Below are 21,752 nucleotides of genomic sequence, written 5' to 3' on the forward strand. Positions count from 1 at the left end.
GTTTTAAGTAATATGCATTAATAAACAGTACTTTACGCATAAAAAGTAGTTTTTAAGAGTTTTTGTTAAATGCTTTATAATATAGTATAGATTATTTTTTTAATAATTTAATTTAAGTTTAATAATGAAATAATTTATTTTTGGTTTAATAATATAACATCTTATAAACATAATTATTAAGTATTATGTTAGAACTCAATGATTATCCTAATTATATTTTAGACTTTTTATATTTAAAATGAGATGTTTATCATGTATTTGATTGTGTTTATCTGTAGTTAGTTACACGAATTCAAATATGGAGCTTTAATAAGTTGTACATATGCACAATTTATTTGTAATATTGAGTTTTAAGTAATATGCATTAATAAACAGTACTTTACGCATAAAAATTGGTTTTTAAGAGTTTTGTCAAATGATTTATAAAGTTTAATAATAATTATAAATTTTATAAAGATAATAATTAAATATTCTGTTAGAATTTAATGATTATACTAATCATATTTTAGATTTAAAATGAGATGTTTATCCTGTATTTGATTGTATTTATCTGCAGTTAGTTACACACGAATTCATATATGAGATGAAATCGGATAAGGATGAATGAGTTTAAGAGTTTTTAAGAGTTTTAAGAGTTTTTAAGAGTTTTTAAGAGTTTTAGGCAAATGCTTTATAATATAGTATAGATTATTAGTCATTTTCATTTCTATGATTTAAAAAAGTATTTAATTTTTTTGATTTTTCTTATTAAGTTACATGCAAATTAAATATTATAGAGTAATATATTTCTTAAATAAATATGTTACATTATTTTCGAGATACTTTTTGTTTGTAAAAGATGTAACACTTCTTATTTTATATTGTTCAAAAAAATACATAATTTTTAAAGTTCTCTTTAAAATGTTAATGAAATAAATTGCGTTCTATAATTTTTTAATATTGTTATATTGATAAATAATTTTAAAAAATCTAATTAATTTAATATATTTATTTTTAAAATTATTTATGCTTCAAGTAAATTTTTTTGAATAAATATAAAATTTAAAAAGATAATATTTTTGGTAAAAAAGAAACAAATCTTATTTTCTTTTTTCAAAAAACACATATTTTATAAAAAAATATTAGCAAGATAAATTGTCTTCTACTAGTTTTATTATTATTGATATATTAAATAATAATTTAGAATTTTTTAATTCATTGTAGATGTTATAATAAAATAATTTTGAAAGTACAATGTTGTAATAAGAAAGCCACATCGCTATAGTACATGTGGACAACCTATGTGGACAATGAGGTGGCATGAAAACCTGATATAATGGGTAAATTTAAATCAAAATGTAATGCTATAATGAGTAAATTTTTCAAAGTACAATGTTCTAATAAAAAATAGTTTGAAAGTACATTGCTATAATAAGAAAAACTGAAAGTACAATGTTATAATAAAGAAATTTATGAAAGTAAATTATTATTTTATGCATTTTGCCCTAGTAATAAAATAATATATTTACTTTTTTTTATTGAAATACGATAATCATAATATATAAGTAATTAATAATAATAATAACTTCTAAATTATATTATTTTATTATTTGGCACAAAACTACAGTCAACATTGTATTTATTTTATAACATCTTCTAATGAATTTTTTTTTGTTAAACATTCTATGGTTATACAAATATTTTATTTATATATATTTACGTTTCGTCGACTACAACTCTAACAAAATTTTCACATGTTTGGTTTTACTAAATTTTCATTTTTAATTAAAAAACAAAATATTTATATATAATTTACAATTTAAATAGAATAACTAAATATAAACTTAATACACATATTAATTCTTATAGTTTATTATATATATATATATATATATATATATATATATAAAATATAAACTTAATACACACATATATATAGACCGACATTTTTAACCTCTAAATATAAAGAAAAGACCTTCATCTAATGAATATGGTAAGAACCAAGAATCTTACCCAGAAAGAGTGAGACAAGGACCAAAAGTCTTACCTAGCAAGTGATGGCGACGACTCTTACCACGGTAAACACTTACTGGGTAAATTGTTGCATGCGATGTCGTTTTGGTGGACTAAAATCTTACCCCGTAAGTAAATAATAGTGTTAAATTTTATTGGTAAGCACTTACCGGGTAAATATTTGGTCAACGGCCCCTAAATCCACACTAGTTATCAAAACGAAGAAAAGCCACAAGCAATGGAGTTTGCATTGAGCTTCATGCTTTCTCATGAACATATCATCAATTTCATGGGATTGAATAGTCGTGGCTCGATTCAATCGAATAGTTGAATTCTCTGTACGACATCCAGAACCAAGCATGATTGGGACAAATTTCGTCTTAGGACATTGCATTTCGCTAGCCTCTGTTTGATTATCTTCAATCAATTCGTGGTATTCTTCTTCGAAAAGGTACATGATTATTGTATTACTCAATTTTATTAAGCAAGTTTAATAGATTATTTGTTTGTTTTACGTTATTATATCGATTAGTCATAACATATGATCAACTTAGCAGTAAGGAGGAATAAAAATTTCCTTGTGGCCACGGAGGTTCAAATGCGGTGACTCCGGACTACCCGGAAAGCAGGTGGTCGTCCTGGGATAAGTCGGCTCGCATAGCGGATTGGATATCCAGGTTAATAAAAAAAGCCTGGTGATGAAAAAATGAACACTTTGCTAAGGAACGAAGATTTGTCTTTGTTTCAAAGCTCCAATCCGCTCTCGCTCCCTTATACTAACTGGGTCTAGGTTGATTTTCATTTTAATTGTAGTTTTGTCCATACAATGTTTTTTGTCTACTTTTGTAATTTTGACCAAAATTTGAGTTTGCTTTTTGGGTGGATTTCGTTGAGAAGAGGAGTTAAGGTGAGAAACGTAAAAAAAGATATTCACCCATGGATACACATTAGGATGAGATGCACCGATATACATCGGATCAATCCCCCGTATCAAGCGCGATTCATGGGTGGTTTGAGATAAAAAGTGATCAATGGTTCAGATTTCTTCTCACATTTTTTACCTTAAATTTTTTTCTCACACGATCTTTCGCCTGCTTTTTAGTGCCTATAATTTAATTCCATGGTTTGGAGGAGATGGATAGTTAGATATTATAATGGGTCGTGTTAAGTACATTTAGGGTACACGTGAACCGTCCAAGATGTTATCCTTGTGACATGTAACCTTCTGCATTTCTGTATTTTTACGGAATTGCATTACATAGTAAGTACATTATAAGTGTGCCGAATGGACGTAGATGGTGTTAGGGTTTAACAATGTAAGGAAAACGATAAGGAAGATGGTGTTTGTTGTTGGTAAACGAAGTCGGTGTTGTAGTTACTGATGGTTGATTGTAATGTTGTTTGACGACAGTGATACTGTGGATCAGGGAGTTTGATCAGTTATATAGTAACCAAATTTCACAAGAGTATCATGGTTGTTTTATATCAATTGGTGACCAAAAGGATACTTAGATACCGTTTATCAAATGTTTACCGGGTAAACGCTTACCATATGTCACGTACGTTACCGGTGAGCATGACAAAAACTGAAAATCTTATATGCTAAGAGACATAACAAGAAATAAAATAAAATAAATTAAAAGTGATTTTACATCGCAAGAAATTAAAAATGATTTATATTAATATTAGGTATAGAATAAATATAATTCAATAAAAAATTGAGATAAATCACAACTATAGGAGTGAAATGTATATATTTTTTTAACTGAGGAAAAAAAGTGATTTATACCATAACTGAAGGATGCAATATGTAATTTTATGCTCTAAAGTCAAAACTTCATGATGATACGACGCCGTCTGGTATTTGGTTTCCGTATATAACGTTTCGCGGCGATTCTCACACAAACACAGAGAAGAGCGACCAACAAAAACCCTTGTTCCCGTTGGTGGCCTCTTCAAGCAAATTTGCGAAGCAGAAATCAAAACCCTGGATTCTGGAACTCTGGTTGATGGACAGATCAAAACCTCTGCATAATTTCACTTTACCGCCAGGATTGACGTGGGGGAGACAGAGATTTTTGAGGTGCATGAACGTTAATCCAATTCGTGCAATGCCCGCCGTTGATGACGGTGAATCTTCAGATTCAGGGGAGTATAACGAGAACCTTTCTGCTGGAAACCATCGTGTCGAATTGGAGGAGTTCGAGAGGGCACGAAGAGGAAGATCAAGTCGTGATTCGCGGAGGAGGTTGCGTTTTAAGCTGCCATCAATGTCGCCGTCGCCGGCGGTGGAGATCGGTTCAGTTAGAAAAGATGTATCAGGAGATGGAGATGAGATCTCGGTAACTAGAGAGAAGCTGGTAATGGATTTCCAGACGGAGGTAGGTAAGTTGAAAGAAGCGATTCTGAAAAACAATACTTCGGATGACGAGAATTCGCCGATGAAGGTTTCTCCTTCTCCATACGAAGCTGAGCCTAACTCTCGGCCTGTAAATTCAATACTTAAGCAAAAATCAACGTACAACGCACCACCGCCAGACGTGATCCGCGCCGGCAGAGGAGGAATCAATCCAGAGGTTGATGATCCGAAGAAATCAACAAGGCCGAAAAGGAACCTTGAGAAGAAGGAAGAGAAGGTTAGGTTTTCTATTGCGCTATCACGAAAGGAGATCGAGGAGGATTTCATTGCTATGACGGGGAAGAAACCACCACGAAAACCTAAGAAGCGGCCTAAAATCATTCAGAATGAACTAGATGTACGCATTATTTGTTCATCCAAATCCATAAATTCTGATCGATCAAATCAAAATTAATTCAAAGTTCTAAATATTGTTTTCCAATTGATTTTGCAGGCTGTATTTCCTGGTTTATGGTTATCTGAAGTTCATCCTGATCGATACAAAGTGAATGAAAATGGAAAGGTGTGATGAATATCATATCGTTATGTAATTGATCAACCAGATATACTTAATTGGTGGTGCTTCCAATCTCAGGCTATAAGGTATCATTAACATATAATGTTGTTTGTGAATTAGGGTTTGAAATTGTTCATCAAAGATTCACAATTTCAAAATTCTCAGTAGGATTTTCATGGTTTTTGAGTTGTTGATTCACATTGGTATGCATTTTTTTATAAAATTTGGTGCTGTTTAATGCTCAGCTAGTTGTAGGATCTGTGCAATTTAATGATTATAAGCATTTATCCAAGCATTCCCTGCAGATTGATTTATGTCTCTAAATAGAGGTGCTTCTTATCAAGTTCTTGTATGAGGTGTATCATTAAAAATACTATATAAATAAATATAAATCATATATAACATCCATTTTATGAAACTCTTTAATATTTGGTCAAATTTGATTATGAAAATAACATATCGTGTTATTATCTACATATAATCTTGCTATATAAAAAATTGATGTTAATTTGATTTGACCAATATATCTTAATTTTGATCCACTTGTATATCAAATGCAAATATATATATGTATATATATTCATCTTTATTATATATAGATATAGATTTTGATTGAATTGTAAGTTTAGATGTTTCCTGAGATTTGGTGCAACTTGAACATATATTTTCATTAATTCTAATGAATAATATATGTTTTAACCAAAAGGATAGTGTCTGATTGGTTTGAGTTTGACTCTAAAGGTCAAAAGTATCAGGAGGTCCCAAGTTCAAATCCAAGGAGAAATAAAAATTCTCTTGTGGCCACAGAGGTTCAAATGCGGTGACTCCGGACTATCTGCAAAAGCAGGTGGTCGTCCTGGGATTAGTCGGCTCGCATAGCGGGTTGGATATCGAGGTTAATAAAAAAATAGTTATATGTCTAATATATGATTTAATTAGTGTGTGTGTATTTTTCTTAATAATATAATATGTTTTTTTGTTGATTTTATTTTTTGTTTTATATTATTTTCTAGAATATTTGGATCTTGGTTTTGATGTAGCATACACCTATTTGAGCATATATATCACATTCATCCGTCCTCTTTTTTGTCAATCATGAGTGTGCAAGTCAGTTTTTGTGCACTCCGACTAATCTCAAGGACCCTGAAAAACAGTCAGAAAAATCTTGTTTGTCTTTTGCATTGCCTCTTGGTGTATTATCTGTAAGAGACCATGTCAACATATCTCTTGACCGTCTTGATTTCCTTTCAAGTTCAAGCTTTCCAACTCTAGATGAGTGTTTTTCAGTTACATAAATAATTCTTGTTTCATCTCATCTTGGTCACTTGTTATCTGTACATGGTTGTAAATGTAGTCACTAGGTGTATAGTCATTGTGTTTTTGTCCATCGATTGTAGCATTACACCTGACTTGTAATAATGTATGACTTCATTTTCTTCTTATTTAACCATTCTGATATTTTATTTATCAGTGTTTTCAAAATTTTCACCTCAAAGGACAAATAGCTGTTTTTATTTGTTCCTCTAGTTTTATTAGTTTCTCTTTTTGCATGTCAAATAACTCTTGATGTATAAACATTTCAATTAAAATCTCTTAAGATTAATTATAAAACTTGTAAATTAAGCATTTTTAATGCAAGCAATCCATTCAATAGACCAATTCTTTCTCTTTGTATTCACATTACTTGATTTATGAAACCTGTCAATTCAATCAATAACCTGTCTCAAGAGAATAAAGTGTGATCAGAGCAGCCTTATAACTAAACAGCTTATTAGGTTATTTCTAACCAAATACCTTTGTATTATTGATTCCTGATTAGATTTGCTCCGGTTATTAGTAGGTTGAGTAAATTGCTGATGAATAAGTGAATCTACTGGTTTTCATACGATCCATAGAGAACTGATTTATGTGAAGCTTCTTTGTGGATTCCATGTGTTCTGTCTCTCTTTGTCTTACCATAACATTAACAATATACCATAGTAAATGTTCTTATATTGATTTCCATACCACCTAACAAATCATAATTTTGAGATGCATTAACATTTATGATAATTACTCAATTTTAAGGAAACAAGACATTTTGTATACACACATCATCAAACTGCTTATTGTTCCACATGACTTTTACTAATGATATACAACAGTTTTTGTACAAACCTTCATGTTGACCCAAGATGCAGTCAATAAATCTTGTATAACATATGCTCTAAAATATCAGCATACCATTTATTATTCTTCTACTGAAAATGTACATGAGCAAATTTGATACAGAACCTCCTTCAAATGGTTTCCTTGATTTGTTTTATATCAATATTTCGTTGGATGCTGTGTTTGTGTGAGTTAATTGTAAATACTGGCAATTGACATTATTTAGAATCTTGATTTGGTTCCTGAAGCTTGAACATAGTAAAACATATTAGCAAGGATAATATGAATAAAACTGATTGCCATTATTTACACTTAATTAGGACAACAGATGATGATCAATTTGATTCATATCATCCTAATAAAACTTCCACAAATTACAACATTTTTTCTTAATAATTTTTAGATTTTAATTATCGAATTGAAAATTAAGAAAAATCTAATCATCCTTATTTGTAAAATCAAATAAAATATAATTTCCTATAGGAAATATTCAGGATTGTTTTACATGTGGAAAATACATTTATATATAAAACGTATACACGTACACACTCATACATTCACAAGAACAAACACATGTAAAACAAAATGAATCATAACTTATTGAATTGATTTTTACGAGTTCAAAATGTTTGGGCCAAAAGTTGACTACCACAAACTCGATTGACCCTACACAAAAACCGTCTTCAATGACACAAAAATATGATGAAACATTTTTTAACTTATTCAACGACTAAGTAAACTGAGTTCATAATATTTGGTACTAGGTTATATCTGATTATTGGTCTTATTCAACATATATCAAAATGATTAAAAAAAAGCATATGTTGAAAATTGCATAGTAATGTGTGTTTATTTCTTTTGCCCCCAAAAAAGAAAAAGGCAAAAGTCATTTCCATATTCAAATATGAGAGTCTTACGTTTTGTATTTTTTGCTAAATTTATAAAATTATAATTAAAATTAAAATAGTTAAATTTAATATTTAGTCGGAATAAAAAAGATTATTTGATAATATACACAGTGTTGTAAAATTAAATATCATTAAAATTATTATATTCATATTTATTTATAATTCCCATAATTATATATTTTTATTTTTTGAAAAAAACAAATACGAATTATATTTACTTCGAACTTTATATATATAGTTTCAAAATAGAATTCGGCTTTCCAGATGAAAACTTTAAAGGGTTAAATTGTGATAACTACAGAGTAGAGGGATCTTTCGGCAATTAAATCTTATTAATAAAGAATAAATATAACGGGATCCTTGCATAAAAATTTATTAAAATAAAAATAAAATCCAACGGCTGGAAGAAAATACTATATCAAGATCAACGGCTGTAATGAAGGCACTGATTTGAAATTCAGTCGCCTCTCATTTCACCTCACACCAAAAATGCGCACAAAACTCATAATGCGCACGTTAGCACTGGAACCTGCCACCTCGAACGTTAAATCGCACCCTCCACCCCGTCTTGACTCCTCCTCATATATGAACGTTTCGCGGCGATTTCACATACACGCAAGAGAAGGAGGAGGAGAAGGGGAAAACCCTCGTGATAATCTGTCACAAAATTTGGTTAAAGGGGAAGCAGGGAGATTGAAAGAGGTTTTGATGGTACTTTCCGGCAAGAGAAGAGGCGGCGGAGAAAGAGAAGCGGTGGAGGAGGAGGAGGAAGAGATGGAGAGATTGAAACCGTTGCACAATTTTGATTTGCCGTGCTTGAAGTGGGGGAATCAGAGGCTTCTTCGATGCATGAAGGTGGATTCCAAAGGTGAGGTGTCGGCCATGGATCGGAAACAATCGTCGGAGAGTGGCGGCGGCAGGGGAGGGGGTTCCGTGATTGGAACACGGCGGAGGGAGATGGAGTTAGAGAGAAGGTATAGATCAAGTGATGATCGGAAGGTGGAGAGTTATTATAAGTGTCCTTCGTCGGAGAAATTGAAGGCGCGAGCCGGAGACGGGGAGATCGAGGCGACTAGAGAGAAACTGATGTTCGATTTCCAGACGGAGGTTGGTAAGATGAAGGATGCGATTCTGAGAGAAAGTTTTGTCGTTCCGCCGCCGGCACCGGCGACAACGACTGCAACGACGTCTACTTCTCCGGCGGAGAGGCCGTGGAATTTGAGGACTAGACGAGCTGCGTGCAAAGCTCCTTCCTCTTCGAATGGAGTCAACGGCAATGGTGATATTGTGAAACCTAATGTTTCTCCGGTGAGAAACGAATGCAGATCACCGAAATCTCGACCTGTCGGTGGTGGCGCCACCGCAACTACCAGTGGCGAGAAGAGAGAGAGACCGAAATTTTCCATTACACTTTCTCGCCGTGAGCTGGAGGATGATTTCACGGCTATGGCCGGCCGGCGACTTCCACGTAAGCCGAAGAAACGACCAAGGATTATTCAGAAACAATTGGATGTAAGTCAAATTTCGTAATCAATTTAACTTTCAACACTTATTTCACACTATAAATCCATAAAATTCACGATAATAACTGTTGCATTGATTTCTTCTATCCAGACCTTGTTCCCCGGATTGTGGTTGACGGAAATAACCGCCGATCTGTACAGAGTTCCCGATGAAATCGAAACCGGAAAGGTAATCATTCGATCAACATACTGGTTATGTAATTGATTCATCATTTTGCTCTAAACTCAAGTTTCTTATCATCTTCTTAATTGATGTTGAATTCTTGCAGAGGTAGCAGTGGAGATTCGCCTGAGGTTGCTGCTGACAACAATGGCGAAGTATGATGATCAATAATTGGAATGCTTGCCTTCTGATTTCTGCAAAATGGGGTTTGATTTCAAAATGTTCAAATCCCCTGACTAGATCTTGAATTAAGCTTTAGGTTTTCAACTAATTTTTGCTTCTTATAGTCATGTTTTGGTATATAAGTTCCTCTTTCCACTGTTTTTGGTTGTAACAATAAAAAATAAATAAAGTTGAAAGCTTCTTTGGATTTCTCCGTTGTTAATCATGCGTTACTATCATTATCTTATGTTAATAGCTCCATGAACACATAAGATCACATTTGGGAGGATAGTAATTTAGGTATTCATGTTAATCCTTGGTTTCTTAGTCTCATTCAGCCAATTCTCTTAGGATCAACAATCATATTTGCCTACTTTTGGGTGGTTTCTAGGATTCTTAGTATGTAATTCATGAACACGATGCTATTTGCTTCGCTGTTATAATGGGAACCAAACAAGAAAGTATAATGCAGGAAAAATAACTCGGATATAATTGTTTTCTTACACGATCCATGAAGAAATATACGTTCTTTGGCTATGAAGTGGTTTGCTGTATGTCATTTGTTATCTTTAGTCGTCTCTAATTCCATCTTGTGTTAATTCATATGACCCATGATCGGTATCTGCATTATGATCATCACCCAGTGGAGCTTCAGGTAATCTTTCTAAAGGTATTATGAAATTGGATATCTGAGTTCATTCTTATCTTTTCTGCATATCTTCATGTTTTCTTTTAGTAGCTGAATAGTTAAGTTGTTCTGTATTCCTTCCACCAAAATGGCACCAACTTGAGGCTGAATTCCTAAACCCAAATGGTTGTACTTGCATTTAATCTTGATCTGCTGGATGTCTTTTTTTAAGATATACAACTTTTTGAACCCTTTGACCGTTTGGGATCTACTGGTAACCCAGATACCCAATGACCCTTTGATATCTGGTGGATGTTAACAATGAGCTAACACTTGTCTGAAGAATTGGTCTTGACATTTTTCTTTCAGTTTTTGTTGTCATTTCTTAGAAGAAATGATGGTTTTTTATAAGCTATGAGAAATTTGAGATGTTTTGTGGGGGTTGGGGTTTAACTGCTTCTTCTTCTTTCTTTCTGATGGACACTTGAAATTCCAAAAATGGTGACTGAAGTTTGTCCTTGAAATTGATATTTGATGGAACAAAAAAGATCCCATATTGTTTGAATTCTTTAGGGTCATGATTTGGTTTCTATTATTAGGCATAAACTCCATCTTCATCAACATGCTTTTGAATGTGTTTTTTTGGACCATTTGTACTCTATGCAACCATGGTTGTACGTTGATATGAGGTTTCATCATTATGTGATTTAGAATGGGTGGTTAATAATAGTCTTTAATAAAAAATCATATAAATAGGAAAAATCCACCCTCCAAACTTGGTTGATTTCTCAAGGTAAAATCCATGACACGATATTACTTTTTTTTTAATAACCTGGATATCCAACCCGCTATACGAGCTGATTAATTTCAGAACAACCATCTGCTTTACCACAAGCTTGTTTGGTTGTATCTATTCACATCCCCTTCTATAAGGATGGTTACTCTTTGATAGGTCTAAAAAATGTGTATTCTATTTATACCCTTTTCTATAAGGGGTACCTGAATGAGATAAGGGGGTAAGAACTAAGAATTGAGATGGTATGTGACTGACGAGGGGTAATCAACAATAGGGTTGAAACCTGTTGAGAATGAAAGTTATAGTCAGAAAGGACGTTTATCATTGGATCAATCTTAATTAAGGATCAACAATAATGAGATGCACCAAGTCTATTCCTGTATCAAGTGTAATTTATGGATATGTGTGAGATTAAAAGTGATCAAGGGTCTAGATTCTTTCTTACACTTTTTAGCTTAAACTCCTCTGACACGATCATTCGTTATAAAGACATGAATTGCTTCCTAAAAGATTTAGGAATTTTTTTTTAGAGTAGACATAAAATAAAAATATTAGTTTCATATAATTACAAAATACCTTAGAATTAGATTCAATACTAATGAATTTTTTTAGTGTAGACATAAAATAAAATATTAGTTTCATATAATTACAAAAAACATTAGAATTGGATTCAATACTAATGAATTATAATCAAAGTGTTCTTTTATATACATTTCAACATGTTTTATGGGTAGCATTACACAACAAAATACAACGATAACATCCCTCCCTTTTAAAAGACCTATTTTTAATAAGAAAAAATTTAAAAAAACCTAATGGACTTTAGTGTTTGGAATAATTAAGTTTTTGGATAATTTTTTGGAACAAATAAGTCCTTGGACATTGCAAAACATGTTAAATAACTTATTGGACTTTGTAAAACCTGTTACATACATTCTTATGACCTATACAACTGGTTAGTGTGATAAAACAATAAAAAAAATCCGAAAAAACCCAATGAATATTCATATTTTGAATAATTAAGTTCCTAAACATTTTTTGAACAAAAAAGTATTTAGATCTATAAAATTAAACAAATATAACAAAAAAGTACTTACGTTTACAAAAAAAATACTTACATTTAAAAAAGATTTTTGATAAAATTTATTTTAATTAAAATTAAATATATTCTATCAATGATTTTTCAAACTAAAAAAATTTAAAAARAWTWMTWRWYMAAWTTWATTTTAATTAAAAATAAAATATATCACRTATGTGATTTTTTAAAATTAAAAAAAGATTTAAAAAGATTACTGATAAAATTTATTTTAATTAAAAATAAAATAGATTTTTATTTTTAATTAAAATAAATTTCAACGATAATTATTTTTAAACTTTTTTTTTTAATTTGAAAAATCATATATGAAATATATTTCATTTTTAATTAAAAATAAAAATAATCAGTAATTTTTTCAATCTTTTTTTATTTTTTTTATTTTAAAAATTCATTGACATAATATCTTTTATTTTTAATTAAAATAAATTTTATCAATAATTTTTTTAATGTAAATACTTTTTTGTTATATTTGTTTTATTTTATATAATGTAAGTACTTTTTTGGTTCAAAAAATATTTAGAGACTTTATCGCTCAAAATATGGATGTTCATTGGCTATTTTTCATGTTTTTTCTATTATTTTACTGTGTTAATTAGTTTTATAGGTCATAATGATGTATCTAACATGTTTTAGAAAGTCCAAGAAATTGTTTAACAAGTTTTGAAATGTCCAAGTACTTATTTGTTCCAAAAAATTGTCCAAGAACTTAATCATTCCAAACAATAAAGTTCATTGAGTTTTTTTTAGACTTTTTCCTTTTTAATAAGGCAAGGTAAATATGTCTATCTATTAATTTTCTTCTTATACATATAAATATTAATATTTATCTTTTATATTTTATAAATCTGACTCAGAATACATATAACGTCACCTTTTCAATAAATAAGGTCTCGGAATCGACATGTGAGTTATTTTGTGACGATTCATAATTTAAAGGGGCGAATACAGCAACGAAGGAGAAGATGAAGGCGTCCAGGTGTAATATTTGCCAAAAAGGTATGGTGACGAGGGGGATTATGGTTATGACGTGTCACCTACGGTTTAGGTGTTTCCTTTTACAGTAAATTACGTTTTTAGTCCATATGTTTTTTATATTCATTCTTCTGATTTTGAAATTATAATTTTCATTGTTTATTTTTTAATTACCTTTTTTGTCCTTCTGATTTAAAAATTATTGTTTTTTTTTTCATTTCTTTGTTTTACAATTTATTTTTATTTTAGTTTTTTATACTTAAAAATAGTGTTTTATCTTCAAGAATGAAAATAAAGATGAAATACTGTTTATTGATGCATATTACTTAAAATTCAAAACTACAAATAAATTATGTGTAAGTACAACTTATTAAATCTCTATTATAATTTGTGTAACTAACTGCAGATAAACATATTCAAATACAAGATAAACATCTAATTTTAAATATAAAAAATGTACAATATAATTAGTTGAGTTCTAACAAAATACTTAATTATTATTTTTATAAAAATTGTATTATTAAACCTAAACTAAATTATAATAAAAAAATTAATTAAAAAAATTACACAAAAAAAACAAGAACTTTTAAATAGTTAATTTGATACTAGTATCGATTTTTTCCCCATTTTTTTATGATATTTTTAAATTTGTATTTTATTTAAAAAATAAAAACAACATCGTTTTCTCAAAACCATATAAAACTGTATTATATCGACATAAGAAAAAGAATAAAACAAAACATTGAAATCAATATATGTCTCGACACATTGCACGAGTACTTTTCTAATATATATATATATATATATATTACTAAAAATGCAAACAAGTCTTTATTTTTATTTTACATGACTACATTTTTTTTACTCTTTCTTTTCCATCTTTTCTTCCATTTTAGCATGTGTGGTGGCATTACTTGTTACACACACCATTTTTTTTAAATATATATATATATATATATATTTAAAAATACATATTTATATTCAAGAAATCGGGGTTTGTTCAAATATCACCATAGTATAAAACGATGCCTCAATAAAAATCGTGCAGGTTTTGCTACACGTTTATGTCAGTGGCATGCCACACTACGTCTAACGTTGTCAATTTTGATATGGGATTTATGCAGAAAACATACTGAGTTTTTTTAAACCACATGTCCATCAACTTACTCACATCTCGATTAAATTCGAGAACGTTAAAAACGCGACATATGATGATCAACTAAGTTTAAAAATAAATGTTGGTACGATGATAACATAATATTCAATTTGATAAAACCAGTGAGATCAATTTTTTATATTATTAGATTTTATAACTTTTTAAATTTTTATATGTAATATTTGTATCTATATAAATATCAATTTTAGTATTGTTATTATTCAAATTTAATTTTTTGCTAATTAAATGAAAAGGAAAATAATCTATACTATATTATAAAGCATTTGACAAAAACTCTTATAAACCACTTTTATGCGTAAAGTACTATTAATTAATGCATATTACTTAAAACTCAAGATTGCAAGTAAATTGTGCGTAAGTTACTAAAGCTCCATATCTGAATTCGTGTAAATAACTGCAGATGAACATAATCAAATACAAAATAAAAATCTCATTTTAAATATAAAAAATCTAAAACATAATTAGAATAATCATTGAAATCTAACATAATACTTAATTATTATTCTTATAAAATGTTATATTATTAAAACAAAAATAAATTATTTTGTTATTAAACTTAAATTAAATTATAATAAAAAAATAAATTCAAAAAATTCAAAAAAGAACTTTTAAATAGTTGATTTGATATTAACATTGATATTTTTTTTAAAATTTTTTTACGATATCTTAAAAAATTTATATTTTATTTAAAAATAAAATCATTATTGCTTTCTTAAAAACACATAAAAAATCGTATTATAACATCAACAGAGATAAATAATAAAATAGAACATTAAAATCGAGATGTGTCTCGCTACATTGCACGGGTACTCTTCAAGTATAAGCAAATTCATTTCAAAAGAAATGTAAATATGAAGTTGGGCTTGCTTTGTAAACCAATAAGACTATCATGGGCCCTCTCACCAATCAATTAGTAAAATGGATCAATGGACCTAATGAGGCCTTGGCCCATATTTGAGCTAATGTTAACATATTACGTGAATATATATATATTTCATCTCAATTTTACTATTAAAAGTATTTAGAAGGTCGTTTACTTACGACTTAATAGGCTTAATGGTTTGAACGGGTTAATCGCTTAGCTATATAGGAGTATTTCTTCATGGCTTAATCGTTAAGCCGTTAAGCCATTAAACCAAAATAGATATAGGGAATAAGCTAGGGCTTCTCACTTGTCCCCATTAAGTCACCTCAAACAAATCAATGTCGGAAACTCGGAAATGCATTAGAAATGATCAAATCCTTTCTTTTTGTCTTCCTCAAACCCATCCGTCTCTCGTCCCTCAATCAGACATATTTATCTAGACATATAACTTAACTCATACAAGGCTTAATATAAAAAGGTAAACAACCATAAAATAGATCTCACCTTCTTGGTAAAACAAGAAAATTTTAAAGACTAAATCCTACGTTTATTATTAAACCAACCTCAGCTGTTCGTACCCATCTCGATTGTTTTTCAATATTAAAACGTTGATCATAATTAATAAACTCTATCATCTTACATAAATATTCAGATTATAATAATTGAATCTTAATCATTTTTCATAAATATCTCAACAATTCGGCTTGTATGGTTTGTATGAATAACATGATTTGTATTTGAAACTTTCTCTATATACATCGAATCATATATCATACATTTTACAGGAAAGAAATATCTTTTTTGAAGTAAGAAACATTTGTTTTGAGATTGAAAAATACTGCTCTCTCTAAAATAACAATAACTTAGGGGCCATTTACCAAACATTTACCCAATAAGTACTTACCAGTAAGAGTGTTTTACTTACCGAATAAGATTTTAATCCACCAAAAGGACAACTTATGCAACAATTTACCCGGTAAGCGCTTACCGTGGTAAGAGTCGTCGCCCTCACTTAGCGGGTAAGACTAATGGTCCTTGTCTCGTTCTTACCGGATAAGTGTCCTGGTCCTCCCCATATTCATCCGATAAGAAAATGTGATTTAGTAAGCGCTTTATCCGGGTAAATGTTTGGTATCGGGTAAGTTTCTTGTCTCATTTTTCGGACTTGAGAATTTGCCATTGCCCTTCCTATAAACAGGTCGAGCCAACCCATGGGCTAACGGACCTAAAAAGTGTAACTCTTATAAATCTATAAACTTGATAGTTATTAATTAATTAACAAATGTGGAACAAAAAGGTAAAGGAAAAAACACCGTTGCAATTAAAATTTTAAGCAACTAAAGTGATACATGGATTTCAGCAAGGGGAGAAAGAAATGAAAAAACAAAATTCATGACTTCCATAAAATCAGTAATGCATTCCTATTTTTTATGTATAATATTAATATTCACATTTCCATGGCTCTGTCATACTAATGCCAATTTCAAACATCTCAAGTTTTAATCAAGAACCTCCATAATTCTTTAGCCAAACAGTCATATCCTATAACTTTAACAATTTAATTTTAAAATATACTAGTATAATTTTAGTTAATGGTAAAAAATTTATAAACGGACTGGACGGGCCTGTCCATATTTAATTTTATGTCCGCCCGTTAATTTTAGCGAACAAACCCGGACCCGTCCATTTGTTCGACAATGCTTGTCCAAACCCGTATTTCTACCAGGCTGGATGAGCCTGGTCTAATGGGTTGTCCCGCCCAGGTCATCCAGCCCATGAACAACTCTAAAATAGATGTGTACGAAATTTAACTCAAAAACTTTTATATAATCATCGTGATTATAAATATATAAAATTAATCGATACAACCAACCTTTTGATATAATATATTGAATAAATAAATGATTCAATCGATTTAAATACTGTAAAATCTCTCATCTTCTAACCAAAATTTGATCCAGTAGAGTTGTTAAATACATATTTACCATAAATTGAAATGTCAAAAAAATCATTTATAGAAATGAACAAAAAAAGAATTATACGTAGAACGTTTTTATATACTGTCTTAATGAAAGAAATACTTGTTATTAAACCTAATTTATCAGTTATAACTTATAAGTTTTATTTATTTGTTAGTAACCTAAGTTTTGAATTTAAAATAACGTTGATGTAAGGTAAAGAAAAAGGAAATCTTGAAGGGACATGTAATTATTAAAGAAGGACCAAAATTTCAAAAGTAAAAGAAAGCAAAGGGAATTGAGCATAAAATAAGGGTATCATGTTCTTTTGTTACCATGTTTTATCGTCATTTGAGTTTTTTTGTTAACCGTAGGTGTTTGAGACAGTTTTATACACGTTGACTAATTTTAGTGGTTTTGGAGAACAGTTAGAAAAATTCCTAGTGGTCTTGGAGGACTCAAACCGGTGATTTATGAGGAGAATTACTAAAGGCTCAAGTCTTATTGTCAGTTGAGCTAACCTCACAATGTTTAACAACATTTGAGTTTTTGGGTGTATAAAGAGATGAAGAACTGTTATTGGATTTTTCATGAATGAATCTTTTTACAGCTAAACAGTCTATTTATAGTAGCAGTTATCATTCAACAGATACTGAAAGAAAAAGAAAATCAGTTGTAAGAATCGGAATTTGCTACAACTCAAACCCCTCTATTAGTGTTGCAACATGGTATTAGAGAAATGGGTTCTTAGGTAAAGTGGCATTTCATGAGATATTAACTTTTGGTGTGTAACCAAAGGGCATTTGGCTTTTTAGGAGGTCAAGAGTTCAAACCTCACCATAGGTGAGGAGGGTGTGCGAGTTTATTTGTTGTATTTGCCGTATATAAATATTATATACTTCAAAAAAAAAACTTTTGGTGTATAGGTCTCGATGTGATCGTCCGGAATTTAACTCATATTCATAAAATGTGAGATTTGTGAGCTCATTTAAATGGGTACGTTCAAAGAAATTAAGACTTGTGAGCTTTTTATAATCTCTAAGTTGTGAAGTAGTTTATAACTTTCATCATGATTTTAAATTGTTAGATCAGTCTTCTTTTTGATCTTTTGGGCATCACAAAATGATATAAGAATTTATCATTGTACCATCGGGATGGTAGAACAAACTTCATTGACGGGATGGCTCCTAAGTGAAGGTGTTTGTTTATAACCTCTAAGGTGTTGTTTGTTTACCTCTTCATAGTTCCATTAAGAAGCAACATCTGAACCGTTAAGAGGTGAATCTTGTTTGGCAAAAAAAAAAGTTTCTTTTTTAATGGTTCTAAAACCATCTGAATGATTTTGTATCCTAGGCCCCCCTTAACCATTCAACGTCCAAATTTCGTTGTAAATAATTACCAAATAGTTATATTTCATTTTGCACTATATCATGAGAGCTTCTTAATCGTTCTGATCACTTAATCATTTTATACCAAATCATTCTGCATTTGCCAAACAGCCACTAAGACAAATAGTCACCAAAGAACAAGGAGGATAATTGGTGTGTGTGTGTGTGTGTAGAGTATCGCCTCGATATAAAGTGTTATTTTAAAACATGAATCCAGTTATGACTTACGGATAAAACGAATAACAGTATTGAATTGTTTGGGATGTCACAATTCACAACCACTAAAATAAATAACATAAATCTACATATTTTAATTTTATTAATCATAACCAAAATGAAGGCAAATTAAAAAAATATATAATTATATATAAAAAGAAAAATAAATTAAGTTTAATTTATTTCGATTTGACTTTGGGTTTACCATTACAAAATAATGAGCCAAACCCAAACGAGTTCATATTAAAAGCCGGTGGAATGTTTAAAATAGGACTGATTTTAATCCCACTACCGCTAGAATTCTTCTTCTTGATCGACTGCCGCAAAGAATTATTCCGGTTATAATTATGATGTAACGACGGAGTTTGAACTGAACTAGAACACCTTTGAAACCCTGCCGACTCTTTGCGTGAATTCGAATTTTCTATAACCTTTGGAGCGACGATTCCCCTTGGGTTTAGTCCTGAATCAGTTGAATTACTCCGCAACAGTCGTTTTAGCGATAAAGATCGAAACAACTTTTTTGTCCCCCTTCCACTATCAGAGTTCAAACTTGTGGTCCGTTTAAACGTCCAAAATGATCTCGATGAAGATTTCTCTTGTTCTTCGTCATCATCATCTTCTCTGTCGGAGATAAGTTCTTTGAGACGCTTTTTCTGTATGCCGGTGGCTTCATCCCCTGATGTTGTTGGTTCGAGAAAAAGGTTTTCGGGTTTCTTGATTTGGGCGGGAAGGAGTATGCCGTCAAAGAACAACTCGTCGGCAGATGTAACATGTTGCACGATCTCGGATGTGATGCAGAAATCGAAGGTTGTGGTGGCGGCGGCAACAGTTTCGGCGGTGGCGTGGTTGTCAGATGATTGGTTGTTGAGATCATGGGAGAAAGAGATTCTTGGGCTTATAAAAGGTTCAGAGGCAGAGCAAACATCAATTGCCATGTTTCCAATGTGAAGTTTGTAGTTGAGAAGGGGGATTTATAGGGGACTATGAACAAGATTTCTTGGTGTGGAAGTGAAGTCAAAATGTGTGGGGTAAATCTCTTTACCAAAGCCAAGAATAGCTATAGATTCATGGTAATTATGCAATATTTACTTTAGAAATATATATATATATATATATATATATATATATGCATGAAATACCGTTTATTGATGCATATTACTTAGAATTCAATATTACAAATAAACTGTTCGTAAACACAACTTTTAAAGCTTTATGTTTGAATTTGTGTAATTAACTGCAGATAAACATAGTTAAATAGAAGATAAATTTTTTATTTTAAATATAATAAATATAAAATATAATTAGGATGATCGTTGAGTTCTAACAGAATACTTAATTATTATCTTTATAAAAAATTATATTTTTAAATCAAAAATAAATTACTTCGTACTAAATCTAAATTAAATTATAATAAAAAAATTGAATTAAAGAACTTACACAAAAAACTAGAACTTTTAAATTGTTAATTTGATACTAATATTGATATATTTATTTTCGAAATTTTATGATATCTTTAAATTTACATTTTATTCAAAAATAAAAAGGTTATCCTTTTCTCAAAACCATATAAAACTAACATTAAAATCGAGATATATCTTGCTGCATTGCCCGAGTACCCTTCTAGTATAATTAAAATGAAGGAAATATGTTTAAAGAAATTGAATTAAAGAGATTTGAAATGAATCTGATTTAACCATTCATTTGGCTGACAAATTACGGAATGTAATTCAAACAAAACAATGTGGGAATGAAATTAAATTTCATTAGACGCATCAAAGAATGATGAATTCCCTGATCTCGTGGAATTTACTGACTTGGTCAGAATTCAGTTCCTTTCGTTTTACAAAAACCAAATAAGCCGACAAAATGAAGCCAACAGAATTGATCATTTCAATTCTGTCATATCAAACATTTCTTTAAAAAAATCAAAAACTTCAAATGTTATGTTCTTTTTTGAAGTATATAATATTTATATACGATAAATGCAACAAATAAACTCACACACCCTCTTCACTTGTGGTGGGGTTTGAACCCCCTACCTCCTAGAAGGCCAAAAATTATGATACCGCTAGGCCAAATTTGGTTTTAAATATTATGTTATTAGTCCATAAAAAAAGTTGTGATGAGGTAAGACATAAGTTGAATGAAATGTAGGATTTCTTGGATGCTTTCCTTTGAATTTTGGAAAGATGGATGATTAGGAGGACAAGCTTGAGACCAAAGGTTTCAAAAGGTAAAGTTTGAGGGTGACATTGCAACCCTTCCATAGACAAAAAGTGAATATGGGCAACTTATTGTTTATACAACAATGTTTCATTCTTTTGTAAGGACTAATCTGTCTGTGTGGATTAATCTGTCTGTATAAATTGAGAACGTTTTTATTTGGAAAGGTTTTTATTAATAGACGAAAGGATCGTTTTTTTAATTGGAAGAGACATGTTTGAAAAAACTTTGCTTTCTGCGAGAAAGCTCCTCTAGAAGTTTACCGAATAAGACACTTTCCATATCATTAAGCAACTACCAAACAGTAATGTATAACTGACCGAATAAGCTGTGAATATCATTGAGCTCATTAAGTTGCTAATAAACAGACCCTTGTATTGTTAACATGTGTAAGACAACGTTGTTCGTGATTGAATTACAAGAACTCTTAGAATCTTAACAAAAGAAGAAGGAACATCGACACTTAAACAAGAGCCCCATTGGCATAGTAAATGCAATTGCATCACGACTAATGGGCTACGAGAAAACGTCGACTCGAGGTGAAAAAAAAACAATAAGATCAACTCATGCGAATACAAATTGGGGTCGGGTATAATGGCCAGCAAAGATTGATTTGACC

At 30.4% G+C, this 21,752-nt stretch overlaps 3 protein-coding genes across 3 annotated transcripts; 2 read left to right on the top strand and 1 right to left on the bottom strand.

The window, feature by feature from the left end:
* Window positions 1-4,001: 4,001 nt before the first annotated feature.
* On the top strand, window positions 4,002-5,075 carry LOC112522757. Its single transcript, XM_025132059.1, has 3 exons — window positions 4,002-4,748; window positions 4,845-4,913; window positions 5,028-5,075. The coding sequence occupies exons 1-3, from the start codon at window positions 4,002-4,004 to the stop codon at window positions 5,073-5,075; spliced, it is 864 nt and encodes a 287-aa protein (XP_024987827.1).
* A 3,377-nt stretch (window positions 5,076-8,452) lies between these two features.
* Window positions 8,453-10,001, top strand: LOC112522760. The gene is made up of 3 exons (XM_025132060.1): window positions 8,453-9,475; window positions 9,578-9,655; window positions 9,756-10,001. Exons 1-3 carry the CDS (start codon window positions 8,453-8,455, stop codon window positions 9,759-9,761), a joined length of 1,107 nt encoding a protein of 368 aa, XP_024987828.1. The 3' UTR covers window positions 9,762-10,001.
* A 9,085-nt stretch (window positions 10,002-19,086) lies between these two features.
* Window positions 19,087-19,845, bottom strand: LOC112522763. Its single transcript, XM_025132070.1, has one exon. It carries the CDS (start codon window positions 19,843-19,845, stop codon window positions 19,087-19,089), a length of 759 nt encoding a protein of 252 aa, XP_024987838.1.
* Between the last annotated feature and the right edge of the window lie 1,907 nt (window positions 19,846-21,752).

Source organism: Cynara cardunculus (genome assembly GCF_001531365.2).
Source record: "Cynara cardunculus var. scolymus isolate 2C chromosome LG 12, CcrdV1, whole genome shotgun sequence".
Lineage (NCBI taxonomy): Eukaryota > Viridiplantae > Streptophyta > Magnoliopsida > Asterales > Asteraceae > Cynara > Cynara cardunculus.